Source organism: Panthera tigris, chromosome D1, assembly GCF_018350195.1.
Source record: "Panthera tigris isolate Pti1 chromosome D1, P.tigris_Pti1_mat1.1, whole genome shotgun sequence".
In the NCBI taxonomy this organism is placed as follows: Eukaryota; Metazoa; Chordata; class Mammalia; order Carnivora; family Felidae; genus Panthera; species Panthera tigris.
In genome coordinates, this window is record NC_056669.1 from 67,354,210 (window position 1) to 67,373,114 (window position 18,905).

At 48.0% G+C, this 18,905-nt stretch overlaps 1 protein-coding gene across 1 annotated transcript in view; it reads right to left on the bottom strand.

Annotated features, from left to right (window-relative positions):
• Positions 1-18,905, bottom strand: part of GALNT18 (polypeptide N-acetylgalactosaminyltransferase 18) — a 352,446-nt gene that overhangs the window by 154,563 nt on the left and 178,978 nt on the right. Inside the window, exon 3 of the mRNA XM_042957905.1 lies at positions 4,280-4,446. Coding sequence (XP_042813839.1) covers positions 4,280-4,446 — 167 coding nt within the window. The remainder of the gene's footprint in view (positions 1-4,279; positions 4,447-18,905) is intronic.

Consider the following 18,905-nt stretch of genomic DNA (forward strand, 5'->3'; position numbering starts at 1 on the left):
CCAGAAACAGGAGTCCTATTAGGTTTCATATCCTTTTATTTATTTGCAGGACTCTCTGATGTCAGGGGCTAGATTCCCGTCATGCCCTTGGCCTAGGCTGGGTGCCCCATAAACATCTGTGGAACTGTACTGACTTGGCCTGACATGAAATAAACATCTCGCTCTGTGCTGAGCGAGATGATGCCCAAGAGAAGCAGGTCCCAAATGGAGCCTGAGCAGGAGGATATCGTCCTAGCCACCTTCCCCCAAGTCGGGCTGGTCTGGTCTGAAGGGTCCTTAAGCCCTTTGCTAAGCATGATGGCTCACCTCTTTCAAGGGCCACAGTCTCCAGGGTTTTTTCTGCCCTTCTCGAGAGCTCAGCTCAGACTGGTCTTGAGGAGACCCATTCCAGATCACCTCCCTGCCCCATTCCACACAGGGCAACCCCAGCTGCCACCAGTCCCCTTCCCAACATGCCCCCCACCCACCCAAGGTCTTGCAAGCTATAGGGTACTGGGACTGAGCACTATTACTCTGCCAGCCTACTGGCACCCCTTCTTGTACCCCTCATTGCCTCCAGCTATCTCCCTATTCACCCATCTGCTTCTCCTGAGTGGTACAGAGATGGGCCCTTTCTTCCCAGAGGCAGCCCTCACTTCTGTGCCCGGGATCCCCTCCTCTCCTCCGCCGTCAGAGGCCTTGTTGCACACCTTGGCCTCAAAGGCCACAGGCAACGCCCCCCCCCGCCCCCAGACCAATGGAATTACCAGAGCCAAGAGATGGCTACCCAGATTGTGTAAAAGCTCCCCGAGCAATTCTAATGTGTAGTCAGGGTCTTGAGAACAACCTGCCTTTCAAAAAAAGAAATACAATACAATACGATACAATACAATACAATACAATACCATACCATACCATACAGTGCAATACAACTGAATAACATAAACCAGACTATAATAGAAAATATCACATTTTCTATTGATATCACAATATCAATATTGTTTCTTAAAAGTTTTGTTTCAATAGTGTGTGCTATTGTATGAGTGTGAGTAGGTGTGTCCTCCTGGGTCATGATGTACACGTATTTCTTACTATAGATTATGGTTAAAATTTGTGTAAGTGTGTGTGTGTGTGTGTGTGTGTGTGTGTGTGTGTGTGTGTTTGTGTGTGAAACATTGCTCCAGAATCATTAGAATCTGATTCTCTCTTGCAGCCAAAATCCCTGACAGAGAAAAGCTACCTCCCTGTCTGCTCTTCATCTTTAAATGGCTTCCATAGCTCCCATCCCCGATACTTTCCTAAAGCTTCCTGCTGCACCTTCCAAATATGGAGGCTTCTTCCCAGACTCTGCATCCTCCCACCTGTCTGTGGGTTCATTCAAATAAATGACTCTCACTTCTGGAATTCTCTCTGTCCACAGAATCCATCATCCTCCAGATTCTCCTGCCCTTTCCCGTTCTGTCTCTCACCAGCTAACCCTCTTCCTCCTGACTCTTTAATGTCTCACGCTCAGTATTCTCTCAAGCTTCTATTTTTATTCTTCCCTCTTTTCTTTGCCACCATCTCCTCCCAGGCAGTGGCTTCAATTATTCTGTGCATAAGACTCCAAATTCACGTTCCCACGGTTCCCTCTCTGGAGCTCCAGCTGTGTAGTTGGCGAGCTATGTGGCAGTCTCCTGGGAATGCGGGGGCGGGGTGGGTAGGGGTAAACACTGATGGCCTTCAATTTGGTCATTTGCTTGACTGTGTCAGGCAGGTGAAGCAAACAGGGACGATTATTATTCCCATTTTACAAAGGAAGAAATGAAGATTTTGAGACGTCATGGTCACTCATCCAATGGTGGAGAGGACCCTACAGCCCATGTCTTGAGACTTCAGAGTTCTTTCCCTTCACATCATGGACTGGAACTCATGTGTACAAGAGCAAAGCTACATCTTACTCATTAAACCAGAGGTTCTCAACCAGAGCTATGCAACACAGCCATTAAGAATGCTTTTTACTTTTTTATTTTTGTTTTAAATGTTTATTTACTTAGAGACAGAGCGTGTGTGCACATAGCAGGGGAGGGGCAGAGAGAGAGACAGAGAGATAATCCCAAGCAGGCTCTGCTCTGTCAGCACAAAGCCAGACTCAGGGCTTGAACTCATGAACTATATCATGATCTGAACCGAACCCAAGAGTCAGATGCTTAACTGAGCCACCCAGGCATCCCAAGAATGATTTTTAAAACAGAGATGGCCAGTTTCCACCTCAAACTTACTGAATTAGAATCTTCTGAGAGAGATGTTTGTTTTAGCCTTTATATTTTGAAGTAATTACAGATAACACAGGAAAGTACACAGAAATGTACAAGGAGGTTCCATACACCTTCACCCGGCCTCCCACAACATTAACATCTTACACAACTACAGTCCAATATCACACTGTGATATGATGTTGCCCCCATCCACGGAGCTTTTCAGATCTCTCCAGTAAGATGTGTACCCATTTGGGTGTGGGTATGTAGTTCTGTGCAATTTTGTCACATGCAGCTTTGGGTAACTACCACCACAGTCACGATTCTTAACTTTCCCATCAGCATAATGCTCCCTAGAGCTCAGGGTTTGAAAGCTTCCATCCTTGAAGAGCCCCACCGCTCCTTCTCCTCCCTCTCCTGGGAAGGCACCATCATCCTCAGAGCCACCCTGGCTTGAAAGTAAGCCATAATTCACTAGCCCTCCTTTGCTTCATCTGCCCATAGCCTATTAGTCAAGAGATCCGGAAGATGCTTCCTTCATAATATCTCTCTGGCCAGTATCTTGCCTTTGATCCTCATACCCACCTCTATAGCACAACAGAGCCTAAGGATACCTCGTGACTGGGGGATGTCCTCACCCTTGAAAGGATGGCTCATTCATCCCTTACCTTCTCACATGTAAGAGGAGAGGGGCCAGCAGGCCTGGGTGTGGCAAGGTAGGGTGCACGGGTGGGCTAGTCAAGCTGTTCACCACTCGCTCAGGCATCCATTCCATGGACACAGGCCAGATAATAGCAAGTAGCCGTGAGAAGCAGAGGCTGGGCCCCTTCCTGTCTCCTGCATTAACAATCACCTTTAAAACTATGCTGCCTGTTTGCTACCACTCTCTGATGTCTTTTCCTCCCTTTACAACCACGGAACAATTAGAGTCAAGTGATCCGTAAGCACTGCCCTTCAGAAAGCTCTAAAATCCGCTTCACAGAGCTGCTCTACACTTCTTACTACATGGTGATAAAATGAAAAAGAAAATTTGCTTATTGAGATTAAATATATTTCAATTATCTGATATGTTTCAGCTTTAATTGATAACAACACACAAATTGCCCATCTGAATTTCTCATTATAGCAACGATTCACTGGAAAATTTACTACCTGACACCAGAGAAAGCACTAAAGATAACACAGGCTCAGTGACTCTCTGATCCTGTGCCCTAGCAGTCTAGTATTTAGTATCGTGCATTATCCAAAGCACATCCATATTAATCATCCTATCAAGAGCACTGGTTTTAAAACTATCTCAGTACCTGGTCTCTAAGTTTGGAAAATGTTATGGGGTGGTTGGTATATGTAGGTATCAGAGGCCCCAGAATGTGCCCCAAGGGAAAGAGGTAGCTGGTAGCATGGCTGGAGAAGGGGAGAGAGAAGGGGTAAGGGCTTCAACAAGTGTTTGTGGGCCACCCGAGGCTTTGCAAAGGCCGATGGAACAGGGAGTAGGGCATCCAGCAAAGAGGACAGACTTTTTAGAGCTCTGTTGCTGGTACCATGTTACACGCCCACTACCAGCCCCCACTACCAGACCACTGCAAACCAGCACCACACCCAGCACCATCAACATCTCTGCTATCATCACCACCACTGCCAAGACAACACCAACAATCTTCCAGGAAGAGGCCAAGGGATACCACAAACTGAAATGATGCTTCACAGAAAAGAGTCACTGTGCACGTGGTGCAATGTTCACTGTGCATGTGGTGGGGGTGGGGGTCAGGGCTCTTTATCCCACACTGCACTAGAATGTTAGAGGAGAGAGTGGACAGCCAATGAGGAAAAGCTTGGGGACCAGGCCCCTTCAAGATGCAGAGAGGGTACACCTATGGAGTGAACCTTCCAGACCCGGGACCATCAAGAATCTCTCATCTCTGAAGCAACATCTCATTGAAGGAGCAGTCGTAGAGAGCCTTAAAAAATGAGAACTGCCCCCCCCCCCCAACAGAGGCCCAACCCTCTGCTGAGATGTCAGGCACAGAGCAGGGTGCAGGGCTCAAGGGAGTTTAGGCACTCACCGTTGCTGCTGTTGTCATCCACCAGAATGATCTCCTTGAGCAGGTGTGGAGGTGTGCGTTCAATGGCTGAGTGGATGGAGCGCAGTAGCACTGAGAGTGCTTCGTTGACGAAGATGAACACGATGCTCACCTCTGGCAGGCTATCGGGGAAAGAGAGGTTGCGGCACCTACAAAGAAGAAAAGCCAGGCTCTTAGATCTGTCCGTGACTCAGATGCGGGGCACCCCAGGTGCTGACCCACCCCATGTCTTGGCTCCAGCTTTGCTGGAGGGCTCAGGAGTCCAGATTCTTCCCAGGGCCTCTTCTTTAATACTTAAGACAAGCCCTAAATATATAACAGACAGGCTCACAACCATTAAAATGGATTTGTACCACAACAGAGTCTGGATTTGTCAATAATCATCCCAGCTGAATAGTTGTGCCGTAAACACCCAGTGTAGTACCTGGAACACAGCAGGTAGTCACCGAGTGTTTGTTAGAAGAATGGCTCAATCTTTCTAAACCCAATAGGATAGAAAATGCGACCAAAGGAAAGTCTTTGTTTTTTCAAAATGGCAGCCAACATCTAGGTAAGAGCAGACCTTAGATGATCTTCTTTGGGAGAAAAAGATGTGCCCTTCCAGTGACTTCTGCCAGAATCCACTCTGTCTCACTGCAGAAGGCATACTGCCTGGGCCTCTCCTACCTCTCATTCATCACCAGGAACCAGACTCCAGACCAGGTTGAAGCTACAGTCAGAGTCTCTACACAAATGAGGGACAGAATGACAGGTCTCGTCTCATTTCACAAAGGAGGTCACTAAGGCTCAGAGAGATTGAGTCCCCACTGTGAATCAGCTGCCAAGATAGAATCACACTATGGTCTTCTGACATCTATACCTGGTTTTTCCCTCAGGGAAAGATGGTTGCTGGAGAGACTACCTCTAACTGTCTCATTTCCCCCCCTAGTTGTCCTGAAACCCTGAAGTCATTTGGAGGTCTCTTTCCCAAATGACTTGGAGCATAATCTTAAAAGTCTACATGCTATTCCCAGCAGGGAGAGGAACACACAAGTACTGTAAGCATCACCTTTATGGGCAAGAAACCATGGTGGGTGCCCTGCTCGGGCTGAAACGAAACATTATTCCAGAAGGCATGGACTCCTGTCTTCAGGACAGTTGAACAAAAGGGAAGAGCAGCAATTATAGGCCCTGGGCTCAGAGAGGAGGCTGTCTACTCCCATCACCTGCCACTGGAGGCTCCAGGGGTTCAGGGCTGGTGACCATGGTGTATGGCTCCAAAGTGGGAGGTGCAACCAGGTTAGAACATGCAATAATGAGCATAATGGTACAGAGCTTCTGCTTGTTGGCAATTAAAGTGCTGCAGGATAGGAATGGGCCTGTTCTTCCTTAATGAGGAAGGCTGCAGGATAACCAGGGCTGAGCAATTTGGAGAAATCACCGTGGGGCCCCAGCCTGCTTAAGAGCAGGAGATTAATAAACTAAAATCACCGTCTCTATGGTTACCAGAAATTTACAGAAACTTCTCCCATTCTATTTCCAGCTCTCCTTCTCTCTCACCAAAGAGAGGTGGGGGAAGGAAAAGAGTTGAGCCTCTTCCCAAATCTGTTTCATACTTACAATTTATTTTATTTTATTTTATTTTATCTTATTTTTTTAATTTATTTTTTAATTTACATCCAAGTTAGTATATAGTGCAATAATGATTTCAGGAGTAGATTCCAGCGAGTCATCCCCCATATATAACACCCAGTGCTCAACCCAAGTGTCTTTCTTGATGCCCTTTAACCCATTTGGTCCCTCCCCGTCCCCCACCCCCCTCCAGCAACCCTCAGTGTGTTCTCTGTATTTAAGAGGCTCTTATGTTTTGTCCCCATCTTTGTGTCCATGTTATTTTCATACTTAAAATGTTAATAAAACCACCAGGTTAACAGACTTGCATCGTAGAAGGCATTCATTCTTGTATTTAATGGGATAAATATTTATTGAGCTTCTTCCATGAAGCAGGTACTATTGTAGGCAATAAGGGCACAGCAGGACAAGGACAAAGTACCTGTCCTCACGGCACTTACACTTCGACAGGGGAAACAGGTCAACATGGAAGCAAACAAATGATATAATTTCATATAAGTACTGAGATGAAAAGTAAAGCAGGGTAAGAGGACAGCATGATGCCTTGGCAGCTGTTCCAGAAGGAGTTGTCAGAAGAGGGCTCTGGGAGGAGACAGATTTAGTTACACTCTTAAATGGTATGAAAAAGCAAGTCGTGCAAAGGCCTGGTGGGGCTGAGGGAATAGTGCTGTGACTGGAGAAAAGCAACTGGCTCATGGAAGTGCAGAGAAGGGATGAAGGGGGTGGGGAGGTAGAGGGAGGGACTTTAATGAAGGACAAAGACTGGAAGGCCTCCTTAAGCTCATCAAGACCCTTTCCAAAAAAATTTTTTCTTGTTGTGAAAATGATTTTTCGAACAGCCATCAGAAAGTTTGTGGACAAAAGTCCATTCCTCTAGCTAGTGCTCATTTTTTTTTTCAGTGTTTATTTATTTACTTTGAGAGAGAGAAGGAGGGTACACGCATGTGTGTGGGGGAGGGGCAGAGAAAGAGGGAGAGAGAATCCAAAGCAGGCTCCATACCCAGCACAGAGTCCAACGCGGGGCTCGATCTCACAACCGCGAGATCACCACCAGAGCTGAAACCAAGAGTTGGATGCTCAACCGACTGAGCCACCCAGGCGCCCCTGGCTAGAGCCTATTTATAGCTATCAAGACCAGCAGCTGACCTTTCCGTAGGCATGAAAACTGACAAAAGTATCAAGATACAACCCACTCACTGACTGCATTTAAAAAATAATACAATATATGGCCAAACTGCTGGCACGTGACTTTGTATCATTGTTTTTTTATGAAGTGCAGTGCACAGCTCCCAATAAGGTCGGTACAGTGGTACATGTTGGCTGTCCTTCCCACTAACCCCACCAGCTGTGCAGACTGTGACCCTGTGTCTGGTAGCACTTCTCCAGAGGGTTCCTCAGAGCCCCACTAACCAGAGATCCAGGTGGTTCGTAGGGGTTTTCCTGAGCCGGGGGTTAACAACCCTCTACTCCCTTCCCTTCTTCCCTTCCCCATTTACCCCCTCCCAAGGAGACCAAGTTGAATTTCTCCCAGTACCAGCCAGGCCCACTAGACGGTTTGAACCCCCAGGGCTATAGGTCAACTCCTGATGGCCTTTCCGTAAGCAGAATGGAAATGTTTTCTTTTACAAGCTAAATTCTGATCACCATTTCCATGTGAAAGACTCCTTTGAACATAAGGTTTTTCTACGCAGGCCCTTCCGAATGGAACACCTAGTGCAATACATCATAATGGTGGGCGTTTATTGTCTGCCTCCCCAACTATAACCAAGCCCCCCAAGAACCAGGGCTGTATTTTGCTGCTGAGCTATCTTCTACCCTTAAACCAGAGTCTGCCCACACAGTAGGTTTTTGGAATTAAACAGAGCTAACAGGGCTGCTTATTTTATAGAAGGCCGACATTTTATATGCATGCCACTGACCCCGGCGGGTTCCTTTTTTTCTGCAAACCTCCTCCCTGGGTCAGAGAGTCAGGGCCTCTCTCCACCAGCAGGGTCCTTCCTCCCCGGAACTTATGGCCCCAGTTCCTCACATTCTGTCTCCAGCAGTTCTAAGTTTCTTTGTACTGTAATTAAGTGATCCCTCCAGGCCAAATGTCCTGACCTCCTTAAATCCTTCCTTCCTCCTTTTCTCTCTTGGGAGCTGCTCAGGGTCCCTCCAGCAACAGCTGCCTTGCCCTGGCCTCTCTCTCTACACCTGGAGGCAAGCTCCCTTACCCTTCAGTTTATTTGAACCTAACCCCAAATATGGATGTGTCTGAGCAGAGAGGGGGGAAGGGTGGGCAGGATAAGAAAGACAAGGTGAGGGGCACCTGGGTGGCTCAGTCAGTGAAACATCCAGCTTCAGCTCAGGTCATGATCTCACAGTCTGTGAGTTCGAGCCCCACGTCAGGCTCTGTGCTGACAGCTCAGAGCCTGGAGCCTGTTTTCAGATTCTGTGTCTCCCTCTTTCTCTGCCCTTCTCCCACTCCTGCTCTCTGTCTCTGTCTGTCTCTCTCTCTCAAAAATAAATAATAAGTGTTAAAAAAATTTAAAAAAAGAAAAGAAAAGAAAGACAAGATGGGCCCGTTTTTAGGGAAAGAGTGTTAGAGGGTGGATGAAGCCACCCAGGCCGAGCTCCGCCCCAAGCTGCCACGTGACCATGGGTGGGCCACTTCACTTCTCTGTATGTCCCATCCTAGAATGAGGGAGGCAGAAGAAATGATCACCTAGGTGTCTTTATAAAATTCGGCATCTTCTACCTCCCATGTGGTGAAAGGAAGACACCTCGTTGAGGAAAGAGTTTGCAAACCTCCCCGCCCTCCCATCCAGCACCTGGATTTGGCCACCACTAAATGCCACAAGAAACATCCCCTTACTGCCATCTTGATTATACAAGGTGGCCAAATGTCCCGGTTTGCCCAGGATTTTCCCAGTTTCAGCCCTGAAAGTCCCAAGCAAGGCGGGACAGTAGGTTGCCCGATGAGTAGACGACAGTGTCCCTAACCTTCTTGGGGGCAGGAACAGAGCTTGCTCACTCACGACTGCGCTCCCACTGCCCAGCACAGTGCCTGGCCCACGGCAGGCAGTCAGCATCCGCCGAATACACTGACGCTACCCTTTCAAAGTGCCCAACACACAGACACCGGCACACAGTCATGGTTCCTATTGTCATCTCGACGCTGAAGCAGAACTCGCATTGCTGGAGAAGGAGGCATAAAGAAGGAGGCAGAAGAGTATGCTAGGCAAGAGGTCCACATACCTGCCGGTCACACTCACCATCATCACTGCCGAACACAGGACACAAGCCTGCCTGCCCAGGGCAGCCCAAGGCTTTCAAAAGGAATACACATTCAAGAACTGCTGTGGAAGAGAATTGTTCCAGACCCCAGCCCAGCACTTCTATCCTCCAGGGTCTGGCCCTCACACCCTCTGCCCCCCAGAGCCTGCTCCCCACCTGCTGTGGGTGTCTGCCTCTTCCCCCACTCACCTCCCCAGAGAAGGACCAGAAGACATGAGAGTCAGAGGAGCCACACAGGCCTAACCGGCCTTTCTCTCCTGATGCTTCTGGAGAAAGCCTGACTGTACAAGACCTGCTCCTTACTCATTTTGAGAAGAGGCATATTCTCCATAAAATTAAGCCATAAAAGTTCCCTTTTTACTTTTATTCTTGTTCAAAGTCGAGCCATTTTCCACTAGAGATAAAAACAAGGCATTTCTGAGAGCGAATACTAGGGCTGTCTAATAAGCCGGAATTGATGGTCATGATAAACTCAACTTTATCGATCACTGCACACAGAAGGCGATGCGGGGTGGGAACAGCTAAGTAAGGGCCTCTCGGCCGAGCTCCCTGAGACTGTTGTGAGCTGCTCATAAGGCACATTTATATCAAGAGCTTCAGTGCCACTGTTGTCTGTGAGAGACAGTGGCCAAGTAAGCAGGGCCAACCTAGGCTCCTGGCAGACGGGCGCTGCCCAGAACAGCAGCCAGAAACCTGTATGTGGCATCAGTGGATTTTCTGCCTACATGTGGCATCAGTAGATTCTCCCCTCCCTATGACCTCGGCAAACCTACAAGCTCCCAGTCCATCTGGTGATAATTCAAAGAGGCTGCTTGACCGAGGGTGAGAGAGTGGGTAGACTTCTTTCAGAATAAAGGTCAAAGTCAAATGTTTGCTGATGCTGCTGCCAGTGCAAGGGGTAACCAGGTCCACCATGCTAGGGTTCTGGGAGTAGGGAAGGGACCTTCTTGGACCAAGCAGTGAGAAGATGACACACCTAGGTACCCAAGGGTCCCCAGCCCCTCTTCCTTCCCAGGATTCTCCCAAGCAGCCCTCCCTGCAGCCATGGTCAGCACACGAGGGTTCAGAGATACCATTAACCACCTAGAACATAAACCTTGGGACACTGCCTTCTTGGCCCTTTGAGGCCATCAGTATCCTTGCCCCAGCTCCCCCCCTACCACCTGCACCCACAGGAATTGCTTGATCCTCCTCTGGCCTTACTTGGGTACACTGTTGGCATCTTCTAGACTTTTCCAGATTAGATAGTCTCCCAGGCTTGCCAGCGTCCAGTCTGCTGGACTTAATGAAACCTAAAGATAGGTCAATGTAGGGATTCTCACTGAGCATGAGGACAGTCAAGACTTTTACTCTCTCTGGCATCTATATCTCCATGACCTCTGTAGCTAAGAGACTGCGTGGAGCTTGCCACCCCCACTGCCCATGGACCCCATGCAGAATATTTGGAAATTATAATAGTAATAATTTCCATTTTCTGAGTGCTCATGATTTGCCATAAACCATGCTAAGAGATGTAGGGATATTTTTACTCTCCCCCTGCCTGCCCCCATTTATTCCTTCTTAAAATCCTATATGGTAAACATATCTATCCCCATTTTATAGATGAGGGAACTAGGGTTAAGACAGTAAGTTATTTTCCAGGGCTTAAACCTGGCCTCATTTGTCTCCAAAGCCTGTACTCATAATCCCTGTTAAACTAGGGTCTGTATCTTCCTTCTCACTCTCACCCAGGGATGCATCTGGCAAAACAATGGTGTTGTGACGACCCAGATACTTGATTGGGGGTGGGGGCACAAAACATAAGTTACTCCAGGCTGCCAGCTCTGATGAAAGATGGAACGGGTGCAGTATGTCTAGTAGGATGATGGGGGCAAATATAAACACTGCTGGGCACCCGAAGCCTAAACTCTTCCTGTTGCATTGTTCCCATTGGGATAAACAATCCCAGTGACTCCTTGTATAAGAGTGTCTGGGTCTTCTGTCCTGTGGCTTCATCACTTGGCTCATAACTGATGGGACCAGAGACCTATTCCTGAGCCCCAAGTAGCTACCAACAGCCTGGCTGTCAGCATACAGGGAAGCCTCACTCAAGACTCTGTGTAGCCAGATCTGGCAATCCTGAAGAAGGACCAGCAACCCCATCAAGCTCTTTCTCATGGGGAGGTTGAACATGAGATACCCCAAGGAGGCAGGAGGCAGGAGGCAGGAGTCTGGGGCAGCGGGAATGATGGAGTTGGAACAGGACACTGTCAGTGAGATGGAGACACAGATGGTCACCACTAGAGACACAGAACTCTAACAATGAGCCAGGAGGATGCAGACTTGAGCTCGTCCATGATGTCTTCAACTATACTGCCCTCTTCCATACCTGAACACATGGCTTAGAATTGTATGATTACGTGACTATGTGTGAACATCAACCCACAAAGAATCCCACCCCTCTGTGGTTGCTGAGTGAGTTCAGTTCCTTGCTCTGAGAGAGCACACAAGACCTAGTAAAGAGAGAACAAGTATGACTCCTGGGCTGGAATTGGATGTCCCATGATTCTCCCAGCATCCTTCGCTTTTCTTGCATGCCACTTATTTGCTATTGCAATGTGTTTTTCTGTGATTGTTTAACAAACAGCAGTGTCTCTGCTAGACTATAAACCATATGAGGTCAGGGCACCTGGATGGCTCACTTGGTTGAATTCCTGACTCTTGATTTTGGCTCAGGTCATGATCCTAAGGTCATGGGATTGAGTACCATGTTGGGCTCTGTGCTGAGTGTGGAGCCTGCTTAAGGTTCCGTCTCTCTCTCTCTTTCTCTCCCACACACACACAGCCCCTCTTCCCTGCTCATGCTCTCTCTCTAAAATTAAGAGAAAATTAAAAAAAAAATTAAATGGCGTAAGTGTTAAGACCACACCTGCTTTACTCACCAGTATCCCTACTGCCTCACACAATGGTCAGCACAGAGAAGAAACTATTGAGTGTCTGGCTCAATGAACAAATAAATAAATAAATATTTGAATGATGAAGAGTAGAATTAATTCAGACCCATGAAAGCCCTGTGGGTGGGAATTCTACCATGAGCTGACAGAATAGGAGTCACTGAGTCAAACATTCACTCCCTGACTGTATGAGTCTCCTAACACTAACAGAGTTGCTGTAAAAAATCATTGTAAACTTGGGGCCTTAAAACAACACAAACGTGTTCTTTTACAAGGAAGGCACAGAGAGGCTGGTAAGTTGCTGGAGGTCAACCAGTTTGTAAACGAGAGACCTGGCCTTGGAACCCAAGTTTCAAACATCAGTCTATAACCTAAGCAGAAACTTCATCCGTTTGTTATCTAGTTTCTCGCATCCTCCAAAAAGCCAAAGGGGTAAATGGAGGCAGGCAGGGTGGGGATACCCAGAGGCTTCTGGGACCTGGCAAGATACCACATCTGGCCCAGCTATGGAAGAGACAGCAGACACCTGAGAACTGAGAGCTTTACCAGTCTGCAAGGCAAGAGAAATAGACCCATCTGGTCAGGGTGCAGATTTTGGCACAGAAACCACAGACAGGTAAACTACCAAGGAGATGTGATCATCAGGTGTCCAGCTTTAGTCCAGAGGGAGAACTTCTACAAACGTTTTTCAGGTGATTATACAATTTCGAGAAAGGATCTGCTAATATCAAATGTTGATTGTAAGTAGGACAAGAGGGAAAAGAGTCATTTGAAATGTAAACACCTGTAAAGGAAGCAGGAAACCATTTGTTCCTAAAAGCATCTTACTGGAAACCCAGGGAAAATAGACTCCTGGGGGCTACATGGACAGCTGCCCAGAGAACAAGCAGGCTGGCTCTGGTAGAGAAGACCGAGCGTCTCCATGTGGTGAGTCTGTTGGTAAACAGGTCAGACCCATGGCAAGGAGAACGTGGGGTAGGGGAAGGTGAGCCCCTTAAGTCAGGAAAAGGAAGATGGGGCATCTCTGCTCTCCAGCAGAGCCTGGCCCTGGGCCTCTGATACCCAGAACTCTGGAGCTGGGGTGAAATCCCTCTATGTGATCTGCCTGGCCCTCCTCTCATCTAGTGCTGGGGCTGATGGCCTGGTCCACGTGGCTCCTTGTCCACACTCCAGGACTCCAGGTAGTTAAAGTCATGGTCATGTCCCCCAAGCCATCTCTTTTACAGATCAAAGACCCAGATGATACAAGGAACAAAAAATTAAATAGCAGCGACTATGGGTCAGGCAGTGTTCTGAGAGCTCTCCATTCAACCTCTGTATTACTATCTCTAGCTTGCATATAGGAAACTCAGGCATAGAGAGGCTGGAGAACTTGCTGGAGGTCAACCAGCTCGTAACACCACTTTATAATCTAAGCAGAAACTGCATCTGTTTGTCGTGTTACCCACTTCCTCTCTTGGCTTGTTCTCCTCTGAACATCCTCTTCTTTCTCTATATCCCTTAAAATCCAGTTATGCAGTTGTGATCTGAGTGGCAAAACAGACAAAACTATCACCTCCCCTTTTTAAGACAGTATATTTCTATTAATATAGCTCAAGATTATATTATCTTTAAGAATAGCCCACAGGATACTGTTGGCCCATAAGGAGCCTAACACGAAGAATTGGAACTGTTTTCGCCAAGTGCGTTAGTAAAAGAGTATTTCCCCCCCAACTGTGTGTGCTTAACATCTCCAGGGTGCTAGCAGAATCATTAGTAAGGGTGTTCCCTCCTTGTCCTGAGGCAGCCCTCACGGAGGATTTCTGGGTCACCTCCATAGAGCTAAGATCCCAAACTAGAAAAACTCACTGGGGCAGAGGAGGGCCAGGGTGCTGAGGCAGTGTCCTAAAGACACAAGACCCAGGTAAAAATACTGGTTCTGCCGCATACCACCCGTGGGAACTTCAATACGTTTCTTACCTTTGCAAATACTCCGTATTCTCCTAAATAAAACAGAAATAATAGTAATTACCTCCTAGAGATGTAAGGATCAAGTTAAATTAGAACATGCATGTTAAGCAGTTTGCACAGCACCTGGCACCCAGGAAGGGGGCAAGTGGTGCTCTTGGTGAAAATCAGCAGCCCCTGGGTAGCAACTCACACATGGTCTAGCAAATATGATCCCAGCTGCTCCCCCTAGAGCCCTCCCCCTTGTCCCCCAGGACCAGCTACATAATATGGGGGGCCCGGTGAAGAAAGAAAAGCTGGTGGTATTCAGAAGTTATTCAGAATTGTAACACAGTAACGGTAGAGCATTAAACCAAGCACAGAACCTTTCCAGCCTTCTTGGGATCCTGTGCAGAGGCTGCACACACAGGAGTTTCCTAAATGCGAATATTGCTGCTGGAATAAAGCACTACAGATGTGGTGGCTTAGAACAACACGCATTTATTATCTTATAGTTCTGGAGGTCAGAAGTCTGATGCAGGTCTCACAGGGCTAACATCACAGTGTTGACAGGACTGCGTTACTTTTTTGAGGCTCACAGCGATAATCTGTTTTCCTGCCTTTTCCAGTATCTAAAGGCTGCCTGCATGCCTTGGCTTATGGCTCTTTTCCATCTTCAAGGGCAGCAACAGCTGGTGGAGTCCTTGTCACGCTGCCATCCCCCTGGCTCTGACTCTTCTGCCTCTCTCTTCCACTTTTGAGTGCCCTGTGATTACACTGGGCCCATCTAGATAAGCCAAGATAATCTCTTTATTTTAAAATCAGCTGAGAACAACCTTAATTCCATCTGCACCTTAATTCTCCATTGCCATGTGCCATACTACAGTCAATGGTTCCAGGGATTAGGACATGGGTGTCTTTGGGAGACCATTATTCTGTTTACTCCACACACCCATGAAGCCAGGCCTGCTGGCCCCCAAAGTCCAGAGATCTCAGATGTGTGTCTAGAGACACACATGCTCCATGAGAACCCTACAGCCCTCTGATCCATACATGCAAACCTGTGGCCACACCCCAGTGACAGCAGCAACACCCACAGCCACCTTGCTAACTGCTCCTAGGTGGACTGAGCCCCCTGGCTCCATGCTGCATTCTCTCTCTGCTATAATCCCATCCCGATCCTTTCTACTTGATGTTCATACAGGATCTCTCCAGGTCAGGACTAGGGCTGTGTGTGTGTGTGTGTGTGTGTGTGTGTGTGTGTGTGTCTGTGTGTGTGTGTGCACCCATGCACCTATCTGTCCCAGTTGTTCCCTCCTGGGGTTGCAGAAAATAGTCTTAATTCCCTTTAATCATCCCCTCGTGCCTTGGCCTCAAGCTTGAGCCCACCAGTCAACCCAAAAGTCAGTCCACACTATTGCTGGGAGGGAGGGACTAAGACCTAGGGGGACATTGGAGAGAAGGGTGACATCATCACTGATAGACTCAGGAGTCTCTGACAATCAACCAGCAAGAGGCCAGAAGCAGTACCTGCCAGAGGCTCTGCCTTGAACTACCTTGGAGGTAGGCCATAGGGTTGCCATGGCAACTTCAAGCCTTGAACCTTTCACTCAGAGCTCCCCCTCTCTTGCCCACATCCACATGCCCACCAGATCAGGTACTCATCCCTTACACTTTCCTGGCTCCTGTTCAGAAATAACAACCACTGCCTGCATAAAAGGATGAGATGTGCCCCTATCGTTTTGGAACTATGGGCTCCCATATGCCACCTGCTTGACCCGCTGTCACTGGGGTGGGGGCCCGCCCTTACTTTCCTGCCCTGAGCTGGCGAGTGGCTCCAACCCCCATGATCCTCCTTCCCCACAATCACAACCCATCTTCTCAGTGGCTCCCCAAAAATGCCACCTCCATCCCCTCCAGCCCTCAGGCAAAGACTTCCCTGAGCTCTTTCTTATACCCTCATTTTCCAAAAAATTGATACTTCATCTACATGCAGCAAAATTCACAGATCTTAAGTGAACTTAATGAGTTTTGACAAATGCATATTCTTATGTAGTCCACACCCCAATAAGACTTGTTTTTTCCCTTCTCTCTTTTTGCCCCTCATAGGTTATTTTAGGGCCTACAGACAAAGAGGAGGAGGGTGAGCACTGGGGGGCAGGAGCATACAGAGAAAGCCAGAGGAACGTTTGGAGCTTGCCTCTGGGGATGTGAGGGATGGGGCAAAGTCCAGCCTGGGTGGGATGCAGCCTTTCTTCCCTTCAATCCTGAGGCCTGGGTGTCTCTCCAACCCAGAAAGCAAGAAGGCATAGCCCTGCCCAGATCTGGCAAAGGACCCTCACGGGGTGAGGTCTAGGAGGACCACCAGAGGAGGATGCCAAGGCCCTGTCTCTCCTGGGTCTTCTTACCTGGATGGCCAAGGGCCTACTCTGCTCTTGTTACAACAATGAAGACAGAATGAATGGTATTTCGATTTCCCTCAAAGCCAACTGTCCTGGAGCCCAGAGGAAAATCGTCCTTCCTCTGCCCAGATGAGACTAACAAAACTGCCACACTTCCGGTTCCCATTCCCTTCCTTTTCCAGGGGAGGGCCGTCACAGATCCTAAAGGGAAGCTCCTTGCAGATGCTTCTCTGGGTCCTGCCTCCCTGCTACACAGAAGAACAGGGCTTCCGTGGGCCATCAAGTCCAGCCCCTGACTTACTACAAACGTGTAGGAATGACTCCTCTTCAGGGAGGCCAGGAGATGGTCAGCAACCTTTCTGATCACCTGTCCTGCTCTCCTACCACCTTCCATCTGGATTCCCGCTACAGTGTTAGCTCCTTGAGGTTTCTGTCTGATGCTTTACTGGGTACCTGGCACACACTTGGAGCTCAATAAACGTTTGTTGGATGAATACATTAATAAAGCCTAGCAACACGCTGGCTGGACTTTGTTCCTTCTGCTGTGTATAAGGCACTGAGTATAGTATGGTCCTTTTAGCCAGATGGAAAAATGGGTCAGATTACCTCTTGCAGCACCAAGAAAGGAGACAAAATAAGGGACCAGCCAGAGATGATGGAAGAGTGGGTGGGGCAGGATTCGGAATACCCACTTTCTGGTCCAGGAGTGAAGCCAAGCATAATGTCAGGGTTAGGACTTAGAAGAGCAAACCCAAGAGGAAGGACAAAGAGCAGAGTGTGAAATCCAAGCACACCTCCAGGGGCAGAAGTCCCCACGGGCAAACAGGAGGAGGGGACAAAGGCACTGAGAATGAAGCAACACCCACCTGGCCTGATTCTTCTGGAGACTGTCCCTAGCATGGTGCTTCCTCTCCAGATGCTGCCGCTGCCCCACCCACCCTACCTCCAATCCCAACATTACCTGTGACAATGGCATCGTTCTCTACCTTGATGATAGATTGTATGCTCACCAAAACAGATTTTCCAACACTTAAAGAAGACTTTCCTGACTCAGACGAACTGATCAGCCCAGTGCTACACACTTTAAAGCAGTCCTCACTCCCAAGAGAATGTCACAGGTTGACACCTCAAGGCGGTAAGTCTGGTGGCAGTTACAAACACAAACCCTGGGTTCGGTCCCCAGCCCTAACACTAGTGACCACGAGCAGATTTTATCTCTTCATGCCTCAGTTTCCTCTTCAGTAAAATGGAAACTAATAATAATACTGTCAAATAATAAGAAATATATATATTGGTCTCTACCCCTGGTTTCTGCTAATATTTGGTCTTTGAGCCCAGTTCCTGACATGGAGATCCTAAACACTTTGTCATTTCCTGACTGAAAGTAGTATCTGACAGAGCTCCTAAATCCCTTGGAGTTTCCTGGGTGATAAGAGCATCTTTTTTTTTTTTTTAATGTAATTTATTGTCAAATTGGCTAACATACAGTCTGTAAAGTGTGCTCTTGGTTTTTGGGGTACATTCCCGTGGTTCATCACTTACATACAACACCCAGTGCTTATCCCAACAAGTGCCCTCCTCAATGCCCATCACCCATTTTCCCCTCATCCCCACCCTCCCCCCCATCCACCCTCAGTTTGTTCCCTGTATTTAAGAGTCTCTTACGGTTTGTCAATAGGAGCATCTTTTGATCTAATGAGGTGACTCTTGATGGGCCCCGAATGAGAGCTGGTCACCAGAAAGACCAAACCATAATTAGAAGTTTGAAACTTTCAGTCTAACCTCCCCACACAATCCTCTGAAGAGAGAAGATGTGCTGGAAAATGAGTTAATAATCGATCATGCCTGCATGATGAAGCCTCATAAAGTATGGGTTTCAGAGAGCTTCCAGGCTGGTGAACATATCCACATTCCAGGAGGATGATGCACCCCAAGCCCACAGGTACAGAAGCTCCTGTGCTGGGGACCCTCCCAGGCCCCACTCTATATACCTCCTCATCAGACAGTTCATCCATATCCTGTATTATATGCTTCACAATCAACCATTACATGTAAGTACTTCCCTGAGTTCTGTGTAATTGCAGGCAAGTTCCTGAATTCAAGGATGGGTCATGGGAACCTCACTTTATAGCCAGTCATTCAGAGGCACAGGTGATAACCTGACACTTGTGATTGGCCTCTGAAGTGAGGGCAGCATCATGGGACTGAGCCCATAACCTGTAGGACTGACTACCGGAGGTAGATAGTGCCAGAACGGGATGGAATTGTAGGGCCTCCAGCTGGTGTCACAGAATCAGCTGGTGTGGAAAAACCCGACACATCTGGTATCAAAAGTATTGTGAGCAGGAGAGCAAAGAACACCGTGTGCTTCCTGGACAAGTACCTACTCCAGAAGGTTACTACGAGGAGTCAAACAGTTAACATAAATAAAAGTGCCAGACGCATCCCTGCAAACATGGC